At 46.3% G+C, this 17,326-nt stretch overlaps 1 protein-coding gene across 12 annotated transcripts in view; it reads right to left on the bottom strand.

The window, feature by feature from the left end:
* Nucleotides 1–1,138: 1,138 nt before the first annotated feature.
* The window catches only part of GATAD2A (GATA zinc finger domain containing 2A), a 66,325-nt gene continuing 50,137 nt past the window's right edge, over nucleotides 1,139–17,326 (bottom strand). For 10 of the 12 annotated variants that reach the window (XM_082331467.1, XM_082331463.1, XM_082331460.1 and 7 more), the window contains 8 exons: nucleotides 13,938–14,067; nucleotides 13,269–13,400; nucleotides 9,412–9,543; nucleotides 8,091–8,258; nucleotides 6,947–7,226; nucleotides 6,109–6,398; nucleotides 5,077–5,263; nucleotides 1,139–4,121 (listed from right to left, as the gene is read on the bottom strand). In XM_082331467.1, coding sequence (XP_082187593.1) covers nucleotides 3,991–4,121; nucleotides 5,077–5,263; nucleotides 6,109–6,398; nucleotides 6,947–7,226; nucleotides 8,091–8,258; nucleotides 9,412–9,543; nucleotides 13,269–13,400; nucleotides 13,938–14,067 — 1,450 coding nt within the window. In that variant the 3' untranslated portion in view covers nucleotides 1,139–3,990. Of the gene's footprint in view, nucleotides 4,122–4,219; nucleotides 5,264–6,108; nucleotides 6,399–6,946; nucleotides 7,227–8,090; nucleotides 8,259–9,411; nucleotides 9,544–13,268; nucleotides 13,401–13,937; nucleotides 14,068–17,326 lie in introns of all 12 variants that reach the window. The other 2 variants (XM_082331464.1, XR_014230326.1) reach the window with 2 other exon arrangements.

The raw sequence follows: 17,326 nt of genomic DNA on the forward strand, positions 1-17,326 counted from the left end.
AGGAGAAGGCGTCAGACGAGCCAGGGAGGGTTTCTGATGAGACCTGCCTCAGCCCGCTCCGCTCTGCCCGCTTCTGCAGCCCGAGTTCCCCATTTGCCATTCTGAACTGCACTTTGGTCATTTTTTTAAAATTTTTCCTTAGTAAGCAAAACCATGTGACAGCTACGTCTGCGAATTCAGAGGTAAATGAACGGTTCCCGAGAACGATGGTAAAAACGTCTATAGAAAAAAAAAAACCCACCAACCCCAAACTACCTCGAATTTAAGCTGAACCAAGAGTCTTCCTCACTGTTACAGCTGGAATGCCATTTACAGGAATCGCCAGGACACAAAAACCAGCAAAGTCGCCCTTTACACGAACTGGAGAAGCTGTCCAAGTCGACTGCGCTATAAAAATAAAAGGTTCGACCGGGCCACTTGTCGTGTTTCTGAGCAAAGGACGGCAATCCCGCCAACGCTCAGAAATCAAACAGATAATAAATTATGTTATAAAAACAACAAAATTAAAGAAACCACACAGCTCCCAAATTGCAACACGGGTTTCAAATGAAAATCCGGGGTTTATTTCACAAGTTGCTAAAATCTAAGTACAATAGTCATTTTCATTATTACTGTATTATAAAATCTTGTAGTCGCAACGTCTCCAAGAAAGGTTATATGGCTTGCAAGAACCAACGCTGCTCTAACCCTCTCCCCAGGAGAGGGGGGAAGCAAGCAGCATCTGAGCAATGTCAAACCAGCTCATGCAGCAGTTTGCAGCGAAGCGGTGGAGGGTCGGGGAAGCAGGACACGGTGCCGGATGCTCCGCCTGAACGCTACCGCTTTACAGGTGAGGCTGTCGAGCAGCACGGGTCGGTCTCTTGTTCTGAGGGAGCTTTAAGTAAAACGGTCTTTTTTCCAGGAGAGGGCCGATGAGGCGACTTTCGGACAGCTCTGCGGCAGAACTAATAGCCCTTACGGAGGCAGGAATCCCAAACGTGACAGCAGTAGAAATAAACCAAAGATTTGTTCTTAAAAGCGTGTCTAACCCCCTCCTTCACAATTCCCAAACGATTTAACCTTTAGGGCACAACACCATTATGTGAATGTTCCATCTAATTGAGCTTTTCTGTTTGTTGGTTGGTTTTTCGTTGTTGGGTTTGTTTTTTGTTTTTTTTTTTTTCCCTGCGAGAAGGGGAACGTACAGATGGGGAGGAGGAGATCTGGAAAGACCGCAGCGAGTGTTTTACCAACTACCTAAACCTAGCATGGTACCTTAACTAGCCCAGGTCAACACTACTCAACTGAATATGCAGTTTTGACTACAAAGGAAGAAGTGATTCTTCTGGCATTTAACACATGTATACCACTTAAGTCTTTGCCTGGTGCATTTATCTAAAACTTTGCAGAAACACATATGCAATAAATAGATCCTCTAAGTTACCTGCAACACTCCAAGAACCAGAGATTAGAAACGATGTCAAAACTGGTTTGAATCCCGACAGCCACGTAGTATTTTCTGTTCGCTGACAAAGCCTTCAAAATAATTCCACCCCAACAGGTAGGAGAGTATTTGTGGGGCTTTATTCTACATTAAACGAGACGAGATTGCGGTCTAGCATCGCTGAGGGAGCAACGTTTGTAAGACAGTATGCTCAGACTCGTTTTGATTTTCAGTTCCAAGTCTTAAAATAAGTCTTCTCAATTATTTTAAGGCTTACTTTAAGTCTCCCCTAGCCATTGTGCCGAATTTAGAATTTACAAGCTGCTGTACTGAACTGGCGGTATCCAAAAAGGTTTTGACATAGCTTTTAAAACGGGCAAGTTTAATACTTCTGCCCCTTTTTCCATTCCCCTTTTTTTCCAGCGTCAGCTGAAGCTAAAGCTACCCCGACACTGGAAAGAAACTGTGAAGTTGTCCAGGCTTCCCAAAAAGGTATTTGAATTTTAGTTTGAGAAGTTTTGCTTGTTCTTTTTAAACAAATGCACTCTTCCCGGGTGATTTAACAGGGCTAGACATTGGCATCAATGATGAGATAACGCAGGCATTTGTCAGAAGAGAGAAAAAAACCCCAAAAAACTCCACACAGGTAAGGAACTGAAACTTTTTCATAATATTTCAAAGTGCAAAAATAAAATGCACTCAATTTCTCTCTCCACATCTCCAAATCCAAAATATCTTGGAATGAAAAGAAAAATTAAAACCTCAAACCAATTCCTCTCATTCCCATTTAGCTCTTAATATACATTTGTAAAACAAACAAAAAAACAAAGTCAAATTGAATTTCTAGGGCTTTATACAGCAACAAATACCATTTTGCAAAACTAGGTTTTCTATACTACCGAACAGTTTTCAAAGTGTCTAAATACCGATATTCACACAACAGAAGAGGGGCTAAAATGAACGAGTTCTCTCTTTCACGGTGCGATAGTTAGATCTGAAGGGGGACAACCCTATACAGTTATTGGCTTGAAGTTCGATCTAACAGCAACTGCTAAGAAAATAGATTCAGCACAGACTGAATAGTAACCCCTCCCCCCTTTTCTTTTATATATAGATATATAGATATATATATATAATTTTGCAAATAATTCTTATCAGCACTACTTCTAGTACTGATATGCAACATAAGTAGTAAGGCATGTATTTCTGCCACTTGAATTCAACTTTAATTTGGGAGAAGCACAGGGAAGAAGGAGGGAAGATGACGAGAAGAAGAAACAAAACTGGACCCGATGGATGTGGGTTTAACCTGTGGAATCGGCAAAATATATTAAAAACCACGTAGAAACCTGTCCTTAAAGCAGGGTTACCTAAAGCTCTATCAAAAATGAAATACTGCAGTGATGGACAGAGGAGCATGCTCGGTATGCCTGGAAGAACGGAGCTCTGGGGGGATGGAGGTAGGCAGTCCTGCCCCCAACGCGCCCAACGCGTGCTGGCACGGTCATCGGGCCACCGCAGCGCGGACCAGCAACGGCCGCTTCTCGGCAGGTATCGGCAGAGGAAGGAGCCTGCGACCTGACGGCAGCCTCCCGCTCCTCTGCGCCCTCCACTCGCCCTTTCTGATTGCGTGCAGCTTCTGGAATTCCTATTTTTTTTTTTTTTTTTTTTTTGAGTAAAATTGCTCAAAACAACAACAACAAAAAAAACCCTCCGAAAAGAAAATAATCAAAAACAGTTTCACTTTTAAGTCTCTGGGAACGTATGAAAGGCCCGACTGCTCTTCGCTGAATTAGAAAGACTGAACAAAGGTGTCTGTCTATTCAGTAAATTAGATTTTAGACTACCAACAGTTCAAAGTCTATTCAAAACAGAATCCAACAAAAGTGAGAGACTCCTGCACTGGTTCCCACCTACCAGACACGTTTTGGTGGCAGCCAGTCCCTTAGAAAAAAAACCATACTCAACTGGAATTTGAGTTTGCACTTATTTATCATTAGCTCATCATCAGAAGATTTTGAAACATTATAATCTGTAGACTGCCTTCCTGGCTGGAGGAGGGGCAGGGAAGAAAAGCAAACGTGAACTCGGCTCGCTAAATGCATCTGCAAGATCGGGCTGAAATTCCTCTCTCCTTGAACTGACATCCACGCTCGATCGCGAACAAACACCATGTTCCTGGTGAACGGGTACTTATTAATAAAGAAACCGAAGGCAGAGAGTCGTTTAGTCCTCCTTTTGTGCTGGTGACAAAAAAAATCCAAACTAAATACATAAAGCTGGGGGAAAAAAAAAAAAAAAAAAAGAATTCTTCCCCTTCCCTGACAGCCTTCATCATCAGTCAATCATACGAATCTGATAACCAAATGAGCTTAAGTCTTTCCCACCCACGTGGTGTCATTTTCTCATAGCAGGGACAGCAGCACTCGATGGGATGAGGAGTGGTCTTCTTGCATCCTATAAAGCCTGGGGCATATCCAGCTGGGATTAAAGCAGATTCCACTGTAATGTGGTATAAAAAGGATGGCAGAAACAGGAAAAGTCTTCCTCTCGGGCATTCCTCTGCATTATTTCCACGTGGCGGACTGTGGGATGGACCGTGGGGGAATCATATCCAGGAGATATTCACGCTGGCGGTCTACTGCTGAAGACGACTTGTGCACAGCTAAACTAGGATTAACAAAAGGTAAAGCCCCACCTGACGAGATATAAAAGAGAAGAGAGAACGAGCGTCACAGCATGATAAAAACGTGAGACAAAACAGGGCCAAAAACACACTACTCTCATTTCACCCACATGAAAACGGATCATCTAAGGAAGGACGGGGCACTATTGGCCAGGAAGGTCAGACACCTTCAGAAGATGAAAGCTTCCAAAATCATCCGAACAAATAGGAGCAAGATTTGTACCAGAAATGAAGATTTGAGCAGGCTAGAGCTCTCTGCAATGAAATTACGTTTTAAATGATACATTAAGCTGTCAGGAATAATAATAAAAAAAAAAAGTCAAAAGAATTCATTCAATATTGGGCAAGAAAGTAGATCACAGAAGAGCTAGTTGCTACAGTGTTTCCTTCCTGGAGATCCTAATTATCATTTAGGAAAACAAACGACTCTTCTCCAGTCAGATTCTTATATATAAAAAAAGATCAGATTAGAATTTGTAATTGCCATTTGTTCAAAGCAACAGCTTTAGTTATTTCAAATCCTGAGGAGCGCTGGGAGTGTGCACTGCAGCCTTACCTAGAGCAAACCTCTATTTACTGTACGTTGCTTTCAGCAAAGAGAAAACACCAGTCAAAAGGAAACGACTGAATTAACTCCCAGAAACGAAGGACAAACTGCCGCGGCACGGTACTGGCTGTGCGTACGGACCCCGTGACGAACAGCCTGACGTCACATCTATTTCGTCTGTTTATACGTGTGTAAAGCAGCAGTTTTTATTCGGTAGCACCACCCGATTGCTCCTTTTCGATGAGCATAAACCACACCAAAAGCAAGTGCCCACAACAATACGAAGAGCAAGGCCTCGGTACCATTGGGCTTTCATGCAGGAAGTGTCAAAGAGAAAGCATCCTTACCCAAAGAACTATGATTGTTGGACAGAGTGCAGCTAGTAAGTACAAAGAAAAGAAACTTTAGAGAAAAATCTACCTGTATTGATGGGAGTCTTCTTCCAGGCGGCAGCGCTGCCCTTGCTGACAGGTCTCTCAGCATGCTTACCTGGCCTACTCCCAAGTGCTGCTGCAGACGATGCATTCTGCAACTTGGGTGACTGGCTAAATGCATGCAACACTCCTCGCGGAGCTCCAGGAGGACCTCGAGACATCTGGCTAGAAGTCTGGCAAGAGAGCAAACGGTAAGACAGGCATAGCAGTGTTCTGTCTCCCAAGTGCAACAGCCTTGATGAACCTTTACTGCCCCTCTCTCCTTCTGTGGCTGCCTCTGCCAGGTCTGGAAGGCATTACTATAGTTTCAGAGCTGAAAACTTCCGAGACATCTCTACAACAAAATTCCTACTTCTGAAAGCACCTGTAAGGATGAGGAATTATAATCAACTGCAAAGCAGCAAAAAATGTGCTGTGTAAGCACCTCCGTACAGAGGCAGCACTCTACTTCCCTGTCCTAAATAACCAGTACCTCGATTACTTCAACTCAAAGCAGCACTTAAGCAGCTTCTGCCTTCCTCCAACTGAAAGGTGGTTTTACAAGATGTGCAAGACCCAGTCCCTGTCATGGATGGTTGCTACCATCACCTTAAAACTTCACAAGTAACATTACGTGCTCCTGGCTTAAGCCAATTTTTTTTTCCCCCATCTTGGGTCAATTTACTCTTGTGTATTTGGCACGGGAGCACCTTTTTCCATTTGGTACCTCCTAAAAAAAATTCAGGAACAGACTTTGCAGGATAGGAGTTAAACACCCAGGATAATTACAATGACTCTGCAGAACACCACCACTCTCTTCTGCTCTTCAGAACGTAATTTAAATATCAGGTCCCCACATGACAAAAACCACTTTAACCAGCCCGGTTTTAAGCTTACGCTCAAAGACACACACTGTGGAGCTTAAATAAAGCAAGTTCATGCATCGGCTTCGTGCCTGCGTACCAACACTTGTGCTTGGAGCCGCGGGACCCTTGCCCCATCGTCACCAAGATCTGTTTTCTGGTGGAGGAAGCCGTACCTGCTTGAGCGAGTGGTGCTGCACTATGGGGTCTGACTTGGTCTGTACAGGAGACGCGGTCTGTTGCAGTATCCTTTGCTCAATCTCCTGCTCTTGCTGCAGTGCTTTTACGAAGGCAGCCTTCAGTCGGTTAGTGTGCTCGGCTTTCAAGGCCTTTTTCTGATTTGATGTCATGCAGGTTTCACACATAATGGTTCCGTTCTTCTCCTCCCTCCAACGGCAGGTGAAGTCAGTCTTACACTGAGCACACATATAGGGCTCGCGAGATGATACAGCAACCGAAACTTTACCTGCAGAACACAACCAGGTTAGCTCAGCTCCATCTGGGGCTTCTGTGAATGAGTAATACCTGAGAAACCTCAAGAACATCCAGCATTAAAAAAAAAAAAAAACAAACAACCTCAAAGCAAGCCCTCCACCCTTAACTCCCCTCCATCCAAAGCCTTTTGCATTACTACATCTTTAAACTCTTCACTTCTGTGAGTGTGTGCGTAGGTATCCAGCAGATACTTCTTTAGGTACTGGTTAGAGAATTTAGCGGTGATGGACAAACGAGTGGCTGATAGGAAGTCAACAGCTCTGGGGAGAACTGGATGCGTTTTAGAGAAATCTTTACAATCAGTGCCTAGCCTATGAGAAACCCTAACATTGTGAAATTTCAGAATTTTACAGTTAAAACAGTTTGAAACATATTAAAAGAAGTGAATCCTAGATTTGACAGAGTGTGACAATTTAATCCTGCGACGCCCGAAACTCATTGCTGCCTGCTATTGAGATAAAATCCAGATGGGAAAGGTTCTCTCCTCGCCTGTGAGCCACGTTTTTAACGCTATCTCACCTTGAGTTTCCAGCAAATTCTGCACAACTTCTTCCAACCCGACCAAGTAAATGAATTCGTTATTAGCTGCACTTGGCAGGAAGTTCATCTCTGGTGCAGGCGGCTTGGGAGGAGGGATCTCCAACAGCGTCTTCTCCAGCTGCTTCCGCAAGGCGAGCTTGGCGGCGGCTTGCCGGCTGGCCGGCGAGTCGTTGGAGTTGACGATGGAAGCGGCGCTGGTCGTAGTAGCGTTAGCCTGAGCGGATGTCACGGTTGTACCTTTGATTGAAGTTGGTGAAGCCTGGGAGGAAACACGACACAGCTTAGTGACAAACGCCAGGCGGTTCGGCGCTTGGGGGACACGCGCTCTTCTCCAGCGAGAGGGACGAGAGGGAGGCAAGAGCAGCGTCGGCGCCGACGCTGCGCGGGGCTGTCGCTGTGCGATGAAGGCTGGCTGCTGGGGGCTACACCAAACCGCCTGCCTTAACTCTTACTTCTGTAGGTGACCAAGCAGACAATACATACGTTCACTGCAGCACTGTACCTGTCATCTAACGCTCTAATTCTTTTTCTAAAGAACTTTATTTTTCTTTACTGATCATTTTTATAAGGCAATTTTAGAAATTCTAAAGAAAAAAACCAAAAAAGGAGTCCTTTTCCTTATGGTTTTGTCAAAGCACTGACTTTAAATTGCTTCCTTTATCTAAAGGACTTGTATACCAGCATCAGTGGTCGATGTTAAGTTGCTGCTTCAGCTTCTCTTCATGTTTCAAACAGGAGTGCTAACCCATTTTGAGCTCTGTTTACCAGAACGCTCATTTATGCTTCTTAAGGAAGAGGGGGGGGGGAAAAAAAATTCTAATGGACAGCTTCATATTGAAATACCAAATGTGAAATGAGGCACAAAGTTCAGTTCACTGAAATTATGTATTTCTTCCCTATACTCTGTAATGCTTTTCTTCATTCCTCTGTACAGGAGGTGAACGTGAACAGAAAAAGGGACTGCATGGGAAGAACAAGGAGCGGTAATAAACCACCGCATCAGTTCAACGACAGCAGGCCGCGCCAATTAGATACAGTAACCGGATAATCAGTAATTAAAACCATTTATCCGTCCCTCGGAGATGAATGTTATGTTTGGCACAAAATCCTTTCTGGAACTCACCTGCGGGATGTTGACAAGCAGGCTGGTGTTGGGGACGTTGGCGACGCGGATCAGCCCCTGCTGGATAATTCGCTGCCCCTGAATTTGTACGCTGGGGACCGATGCGCGCGGCGCCAGCAGCAGCGGAGGCGGCCCCGTGCTGGAGTGCTGTCGGATGTTGTGGATTTGCTGGGAAGACACAGAAATGGGCTGATGCAATGGTGCCATGAACAATGGGGAGGATTAGATAGTGGGAAATAAGTGGTGGGAGTTGAATGGGATGGCACGAGACAGTGGAAATGAGGCAAGGCAGGGAACGCAAAGAAAGCGTGACAATTAACATCCGTGTCAAAACGCGGTGTTTTTCCCTTTCCCTCTGTCAAAATGAAACAAGTGAAAGAGATGCTCGTATGTGAGCCCATCACATTATGACCAAAACAGCTGTGCCAAAAAAAAAATTGAAGTTTCCGAGTTAAAGTTCTTTCGAAATGTATAGTTGTTAAGCCTGTTTCATTTTAAAGGCATTAGGAAAGCTACTTCTCAGAATGGGTTTTTCTCCATAATCAGAACAGAAAGAAAATGAAATACCAAATCTCTACCTTCCTCCTTAATGCTGGCTATGCAACAGATAAAAGCAGACCTTTCACTGCAAAATAAATCCTCATTTAACAAGGAAATATTTTTTTCCTGGTATCCCACGGAAGTCATAATTTTAGAAGACCGTATCAAATTGAACATTGCTTTCCTGCTCCTGTAGTGACACCGCTATTTTCTGTTATAGGTGATAAAGACCCTGCAAAGCAGCACTTTCAGACTTCCAGCTGACTATCTCATTTCAGCAGCTCTTATTCAATCGCAAGACAGACACAATGAGGAAAAAAAAAAAGTGAGTTTTAGCATTTGAAAAGGTGAAATTGATATGACAGAAAGAATAATGGGGGGGGGGGGGGGGGGGGGGGGGAAATGGAAGAACGAGGGATTGTGTTTCATTTCCTCTGCTGCCGCTCTCCTAAAAAGCGGGTGAAGCTGTAAGCCCGTAAATTAACTTTCATAATAAAGGCAAACAAACTGCCTTGGCGCAGCTAAGGGAAGCAGCTATGCAGGTAAGACGGTATCCTGCATCACCACAGGATTTTCTCTTGCTTCACTGGAAGCGTTACGGGACAGCACGCTGCCATAATGAACGATACACGATCTTTCAGCAGCCATACATCTAGCCATATTAAATAATTCCAGCAAGAACTTCATAGGTTTCCTCCAGACAAGCAGAAAGATGACTAAGAAAATAGGTAAGATGAACTAAGGAAAACCAGAGCGGATCTACCACAAGGTCAATACTTACCTGTGCTCCTCTGACAAGAGGTGGCATTACTATCTGCGTGTTTTGCTGAGTTCCCAGTTTTGAAGAAGCCTGCTGCCCTCCGCGGACCAAGGGAGGAGGAATAACAGTGCCCGGTATACGTGTAGAAGAGGTCTGCAAAACAGAAAATAGTTTACTCGCATTGCTTTGTTCTGGCGTATTTATACACGTGCTCTCTTCTGCCGCTTAGCATGCCGATAAAGCAGTATCTGAAATCTTACGCAGCAATACAGACACACGTAAGGACGCGATGGCAGTCTGGCTACACACTCGGGGATTGTTCTTTCTCATCCTGCGCGGAATTTAAAAGGTAAAGAGCAGTCCTGAACGACATTTTCACCTGCCCTCCCCCCGCTGAAGTTCAATAGCTCAAGAACTGCTGTACGAGACACACCGAAGAGGCACGCCATAACGCGAGTACGGGGGCAGGGGGTACACGAGAGCAGCTCTCCGCTCTGGCTGATGTGACGGATGCAGTAGCTGTCCTGAGCCCATGGAAATACCGGAGGACAAGAGATGGCTGGGCTGGCTTCAGTGCAGTTAGTGCCAAAAAATAAAAAAAAAATAAAAAAAAGACAGACAAAAGTGTATTTTTGGGGGGAGTAAGAGAACGGGGAAATACAAACTGCTGTCTTCAAGGAGAAGCACAGGGCAGACAGAAGTTGGAGGTGCGGGAACCCAGGGAGGTGAGCTGGCTGGGCACGTGCACGTATGTGGGAAGGGAAAAAAGAGACAGGAAAAGGGGAAAGCTTTAGAAAAATGAAAAAGAAAAGGAGCCAGGCTAACGACATGTGAAAAATTGCCGCCCATGCTTTTGGGGCTGCAGACTGCATTAAATCCTCAAAATTTCTCATGACGCTATAAAAGGTGGCACAGTTTCACGCATCACTAACATTCCTGCAGACCACTAACGCTACGCAATCGAGCTCAAGGAGCACTCACTGCTCAAGAGCAACAAACCTCTCCATCCCTCTCGCGTGGCTTTGCGGATCCTGCCGCTGCCCTCGCTCAAGCCCCAAAGTGACCACCGCCTGCGAGGGAAGACTTCTAAAAACACTGAAGCTCCCGCTTTCACGGGCCACCATGTGTACGCACACGTACGTATTTAGGCAGGTGGGAAGTTTTATCCGCTTCTGTTATGCCTTTCAACCGAAGGCCCAATGTTAACTCAAATCCTACACACGGGAATTAGTAGAGTTTTTAGAGCCAAGCGAAAGCAGTTGGAGGTTAGGTTAATTTGCCCAAACACCGCAAATTAGACAGAATAACTTCAATTCTGGATTCTTAGCTCCCAGCTCTCTGCTCTGTCCAACCGAAGTTTCACTGATCGCTGAAGATTTAACTCGTGGTCCAGTTCCTCTGAAAGTGCTGTCTTCAGTGAAGGCAACTTGCCTCAAGGAAGAGACTACTCCAACTGACAGATTGCTTTAGGTTTTGTGAACGTTTCCTAAATGGATAGCGAATTTAGCCCTTCCCTCGAGTATAGCATTCTAGGGGGTTTTGAAATGAAGAGTTGCCATTTTCCAAGTGAAAGCATTTTGTGCTGAAGCAGTTTTGAAATTTGTTTCGAATTAGCCCAAGGTAAATAACCAGAAATGTTTTAAATCCAAAAGCGAAACAAGATACTAGACTCCAGATGAAGATTAGCTTGACAGATGTCAATTGCCTCTGCTTATTTTTTTTTTTGTTTCTTCCCCAAGGCTTTCCAACATTTCATTTAATTTAGTCCAAACCCAGATCTTTCCTACCATCATGTGCCATTCAGCCACCAAGCCAAAAGAGAAAATCGTATGATTCACTCAGCTCTTACAGTTAATCATACTGAGGGCACAATTAAGTCTCTCGAGGGTACGGCAACAGGCTGCCACGATATTTCTATGACGTGACTCCACGGCATCCTCTTTCGCCAAAGGTTGTTAGTACTAGTATGGATGCGTTTATCAGCAGAGTGGATCAGGATGATCAGCCACTGAAAAATAAGCTTATGAGAGTTATCTCCGTGTGACATCCTACTTTTATCTCCCACCCCAATCATTCTCAAAAAGCTTACAGTGGGGTTTCAGGAGTTAAACAAAAATTTCCACCTGGCTCCAAGCCATTGCTGTGATGGGACTGCCCTTCCTGTGCTGTGCACCTTCTCCTCTGCTCCGTGCCCTAAACCTGGCAGCCTGGCCCACCCCACTGACCTGGAGGGACGGCTTGCCAGCAGGAACGCTCTGCGGTCCCCGCACCAAGGGCGGAGGGGTGGCCACAGCACTCCCAGAGGAACCAGCAGGCTGGAAGAGGAAAAACCAGAAAGAAAGCAGACGAGTGTAAGGGTGTAAGCAGAATTACAGAAGCTAAGGGAATAAAAGCGTTTACCTCCTTGCGCCTCAGTAAGAGAATCTTCAAAGACTGTGGTTTTCCCCCTCCCCCATCCCTTTCTTCCTCCAAACATCTCAACATGCGTATTTAAATGAAGAAATTATTAGGTAAGTATAGATAAGATTATACCAGGAAAATAAAAGAGCCTATACACCAACAGCAGAGCAACGTGGAAATCTATTTTAGCAGCCTCAGCTTAGAGCCCACTTCAGTCTTATCCACCATTACTACGAGTCTCAACCAACCAGGTTCAAGCATAACGCAAAGTGAAAAAAAGTTTAGGAAAAAGACTTCGGATATTAGGAAGTTTGGGATACGCCATTTCACCCTAGTTAGTTCAAACACCCAGAGCTCATTGCTCAGCGTTCAGCAGCGAGTTGAGTGATGCAGGTACTTGCGTTAGTTTTAATCCCATCTACTGAAGCACTCAGAAGTCCGGGAGAAAGACGCCCATAGAACAAGCAAAAGCAGCCAAGAGAGCTGTATTAACATCCATCTGCACCGTGAAGTGCACTTAAAATCTACACATCGCCCCCATCACAAAATCCATCAAGTCAGCATCACACGCTGTAAAATAAAATCGTTTAGTTGCCATTGTTACAGATATTGGAAATTTAGCCTCTGCCTTGATAGCAGCGCGTGGGGTGTTCGCACGCCCCCTCGCCTCCCACCCGCCTCTGCTCTTCTCCTGCCACCCTCCACCTCTCCCCTTCGGTGCCAGCAGGAACGGCACGCGTAGCGAGCAGACCGAGCAACCGCTCTGACAAAAAGGCAGGCTTTTTCTTCCCCGAGGAAAACAGTCCTCCTCCCGGCACTCTGGATATTGCGCGTGGTTGTGCGAGATGAGAGGTGGGGAGAACAGAGGAGGAAGGGAAGGGAGCTCAGGGAGGGAGGGCTGAACCATTCCTTCCAGGGGCTGCCTGGATTTTTGGATGATGAAAGCGTGCAGCTAACCGCAGGCTGACTTCACCTGGTAAGACCTGGAATCCAGACCTGGGCTTCTGCCACGCAGCACAAAACGCAGCCCTCGGCCGCCAGCTCCCAAAGTCTGGGGTTCAAACGCTTTAACTCCACCTGTCAGCACATTTGTTACGTGCAAGAACCTCCTCCAAGCGTATTTCAGCAATCTCTACCTGGCATTAAGGACTGGACGGAGCGTTTAATAATTGGAAGTACATTACACTCATAAATGCATCTGAGTTTTAACAAAAAGGTCTTCAGCTTTTGAATACGGTTGGTAGGATAAACTGTCTTGTTGTTTGGTCTTGGCAAGACAAAAAAAGGAATTCCACAAAAAGGAACGGTTAAAAGGATAAACCACTATAAACTTCATAAAGATTTTATGAAAAGTGAGATACGCTTTATTTGAAAGCTATCATATGTTCCAAAGGTTATGGCAACTGCCACAGTTATTTACATTTCCCCCCCTCCATTTCAAAAGATGAGACGATACGTATCTGTAGGAAAATAAATACCTTCTGAGTAGTGGTCTCCTTCTGGATTTGACTTTGCCGTAACTTTTTCAATAAAACAAGCTTTGCTTCTTCTAACCGTAACTCTTCTTTTAGTTGTTTAATCATTCTCTCACGCTCCTCTGGACTGCTTTTCTGCAGGGCCAGGTACGGCGATAGAGGATGGGAAAACAGGGAGGGGAGAGAGGGAGAAGAGAGATACCATACAAGTTACGACAAGAACTTACAGCGTTATAATTGTCATGTATGTCTTAATATCACCGACATGCCTGCAATATATGGACACAAGCTGAGTATGGAGAAAGAACTCAAAGGCAAAAAAAAAAAAAAGAGATATTTCCACCAGTAAAACAAGTAAACAAAGTCAAATGAAGAGTCAGACAACAAATCTGTGTTATGCCATACTGAATAAGGGACATTGCGTCCACTAAAAAGCCCATTCTGAAAAAGGTGCGCTTTCGAAGCATATAAAAATCAAGGAGGTAAGAGCCTGAAAACAATAAAAATGACATCAGCCTTTAAGAGGCTCAAGATTCCCTGCTTGCAAATCCATCCTTATACAACCACGTATCCACCCGACCCCACGATCGCGGTGCCTCCGTGGGAACAAGTGGCGTGTCTTCTTCTTTCTAGATGGCACAACTTAAAGTGTGTCAAGACAAGACGACTCACCATGAGCGCCTCCGTGTTGGTCTCTTTTAATGCTATTTTTGTTAAACCATTCATTCTAGGGCTAGAAGGTTCATTGTCAGATAACACTATAACGTCCGGTGAGGGGACTCTCTTTTCTCTCTTTATTTCACTGCAAATCAAAAGAAAAAGACAAAGAACGAGTTAATAAAAACAAGTAAACAACTACTTCGTCCTGCAAGGTAACGTTATTTACAACCTCCTGCTAGATTAATCCTGAATCTCTCAATTCTGAACAAACATGGACGAGTTCAATCAATTTCTGTTCTCCTTGGGGATATTAAGCTTCCCAGGCCATGAGGCAAGATGCAGCCACAACATATAGGAATGGTGAATTCCTTCAAATTCGAAGCTTTTCCATCAGCCACTTCACCCCCCTTAGAAGACACGGAGGCTTCCCGGGGCTCCGCTTGCAGCAGGAGACCACATCCCACCCCTCATCCAGGGACAAACAGGTCACTTGCTGCTTCTCTTCAATGTGCTGACAGACAAAACCATACCCCCCTTTTCTTTTTCCTTTCCTAATGCAAATATTTCTAAGTTGTGACTTTCCCCACCCAAGTTACTGAATCTGAAGGAAACCCAACACAAACAATTCCCATCTATTCCCTTACCCAAGTACTTTATGGCATTATTTTCTTTCTACAGCAACACTACTAAATTATCTTCTGCTATTTACAGCGGAAACCTGTAACAGTCTCAACAGATGGACACATCCATGCAACTTCATCGAAAACCACTGAACACATACAGACTTATATTGATTTTAACTCTTTATTTGGCTTTAATGCTCAGTGCCTTGAGTAATGGCTGCACCTTCCACCTGAATTCCTGAATAAATCACCTCTTGGCTCCGTCGCCTACGATTATCACACGAGAACGGAATCTTAGACTACGTGAACCAAAGGGGACAGGGATGACGCGGTGTCACAACAGACGCCAGTGCCTCCCCTCTGCTGCACAAGCTGTAACTCTCAGATCACCTTTGGTACCAGGATTTGGGATTTCAAGCTACAAAGCGCAAGTATTTCAGAGCAAGGTTTGCAGCATGTGGTTGCTGAGAGGTTTAGCAGGAGCTTCACAGGAACGGGACAGCAAAGTCTTCTGCGCTGCCCAGGACACGACGACAGTGCTTGAGAAAGGGGAGAATTTTAGGAGAATGCAACACAAGTAATTGTTTTGGTTTTCTTGTAACCCAAAGCCAGAAGCAGGAACAGTAAAGTTCACAACGAGAACCTTCGGGCTTACACTTAGACAAAGGGCATAAAGAATTTGTATCAAGCAAGATGAAGCAAATATTTAAGTGTGGTTTGTATTATTCACAAATAAGAGATGTGGCGTAGGAGCTTTGTACTTTTAAATACCAGGAAATTACTTCTTAGACTAAACAACGATTTCTAGACTTAACTGTTATGCCACATTTATTAGGAATTCAATTTCTAACAGAAATTAATCCTTATTATCTTATTTAGTGATGCAAAGGATAGTCACACCGAAAACAGCACTGAAAAGCTGTGTACCCCGGTAAGCTTTGCAAAACACACACCTTCAGTACACACTCAGGGCAGGTTAAACGGTATTTTGGATACTGCAAAACCAGCTTCAAATACTGCAAAAGCCAGCTTTTAAAATACAATTTTGTTGTTAGTGGAAAAAATGAAGAAAAAAAGTAGAGTGTCCTCTAGAGGGCACAGCAAGCCAGTAAACTGGAGTCATTTAAACTCTGAGGTTGTTTCAAAATTCACAGTGGCACAGGTGAAGTATTTCCAGCTTTTTCCTGTATCTGAATGCACCAAACTGGCTCAGGTCGCTCTGAGCGGGGAAGTAACTGGGTCGGGCCGAGCCCTGACTGGCTCGGGAAACCTCTCCCGACAGCGGCGAACAGCAGCGTGCAGGGAAGGCACCGAGCCCTTCCCAGCTGAGAGCTGGAGCAGCTCCGCGGGAAGGACTGAGTCCACTGGAGTCAAGCGCCGGCCGTTCCTCCTCAAACTTTAAGGTTAAATCCCTCGTGAACAGCTAAGTTACCTAAAAAGCTGAGAATCACATAAACACGGGGGCTTGAGCAGCCAGCGTCTGCCACCTGAACCAGCCCGCTCCCGAAAGACAAGGGCTCTTCTCGCCAGCTCCACCCTCGAACCAGCCCGCCCGACCGCGGGGAGCGAAGCTGCAAAGGCCAACGCGTCCCAACCCGAACGCGCCCGCGAAGACGAGGCGAGGTGAAGGATCTTCTTCGGCCACGGACGATGAGTCTACCACCGGCGAGGCTTCGGCCCCTCTCCAAGCGGTGGCGAGAGCAGCCCGGCTGCCGTCGGGCCGTCCTCCGCCGGGAGGTTGGCGGGACCTGGGAGCTGCCAAGGGGGCCACGCCGGAGCCGCCATCGCCGCGCTCCAGCCGGTTTTTCTCCGGGCGAGGCGGCAGCGCCTGAACCGGCTTCAGATGGCGGCACCGGGGCTCCGCTCCCCTCCCGCCCGGAGCGGGGCCGCCGCCGGGTCACGTGACACGCCGGGCACGTGACCCGCCACGGTGAAAACCATGGCAACGGCCGGTCCCAGCCGGTGCTGCCCGGCCTTCATTTTGTGAGGTGAGGGCGGGCTCAGGTGCCGGCAGAGAAAATGGAGCGGCCCTGCCCCGGGGGGCCCCCTCGCCCCTCGGGGTCCCCGCCACGGGCACCCGCGCCAAGGGTCGCTTGGTGGTTTTTGAGGGGGGAAAAAAAAAAAATAAAAAAGGAGAAACGGGAAAAAAAAAAGAAAAAAAAAAAAAAAAGGGAAAAAAAGCCCCAGGAGAGTCACCGGACCGCGTCGTGGAGCCCTCCTGGTTTTATTTTCAGGCTGGACGAGGAGGGCCAGGCTGAAAGACGACGCCTGCCGCCCCCCGGGCTTCCCCGGGGTATGGCAAGGAGGAAAATCTTTATCCTGAACTAACGCACCGACATGTGCTGGTAACAGAATGACGGGACATCTGCAGCGAAGTGCGATCAACAGAAGTTTGCATTCATCAGCAATCTGAATATTCCGTCTTTGAAAAAAAGCGCACCAAGATTTAGGAGGGGGGGGAGCGGATCTGACAGCCCGCCGGCCAAGCCGGGCCTTGCTCGGCCGGGCAGCACGGAGGGAGAGCGGCCGTGCACGACCGAGCACCGGCAGCTGCTGCAAACGCTGCTCGTCAGCCCACGTCCAGGGCACCGGGAGCCGGGATGGACGTCGGAGCCGGGATGGACGTCGGAGCCGGGATGGACGTCGGTCTGCCCAGCCGATGGGAAGAGCGGCTGCCTGGCCGAGCCGCAATACCACAGGCACCTTCCCAAAAGCCACAGGCACCTTCCCAAAAGCCCTTCCCGAGACGGACCAACAGCACCTCCGCTAAGGAGCCAC

Source organism: Platalea leucorodia (genome assembly GCF_965183815.1).
Source record: "Platalea leucorodia genome assembly, chromosome: 21".
Taxonomy (NCBI): Eukaryota; Metazoa; Chordata; class Aves; order Pelecaniformes; family Threskiornithidae; genus Platalea; species Platalea leucorodia.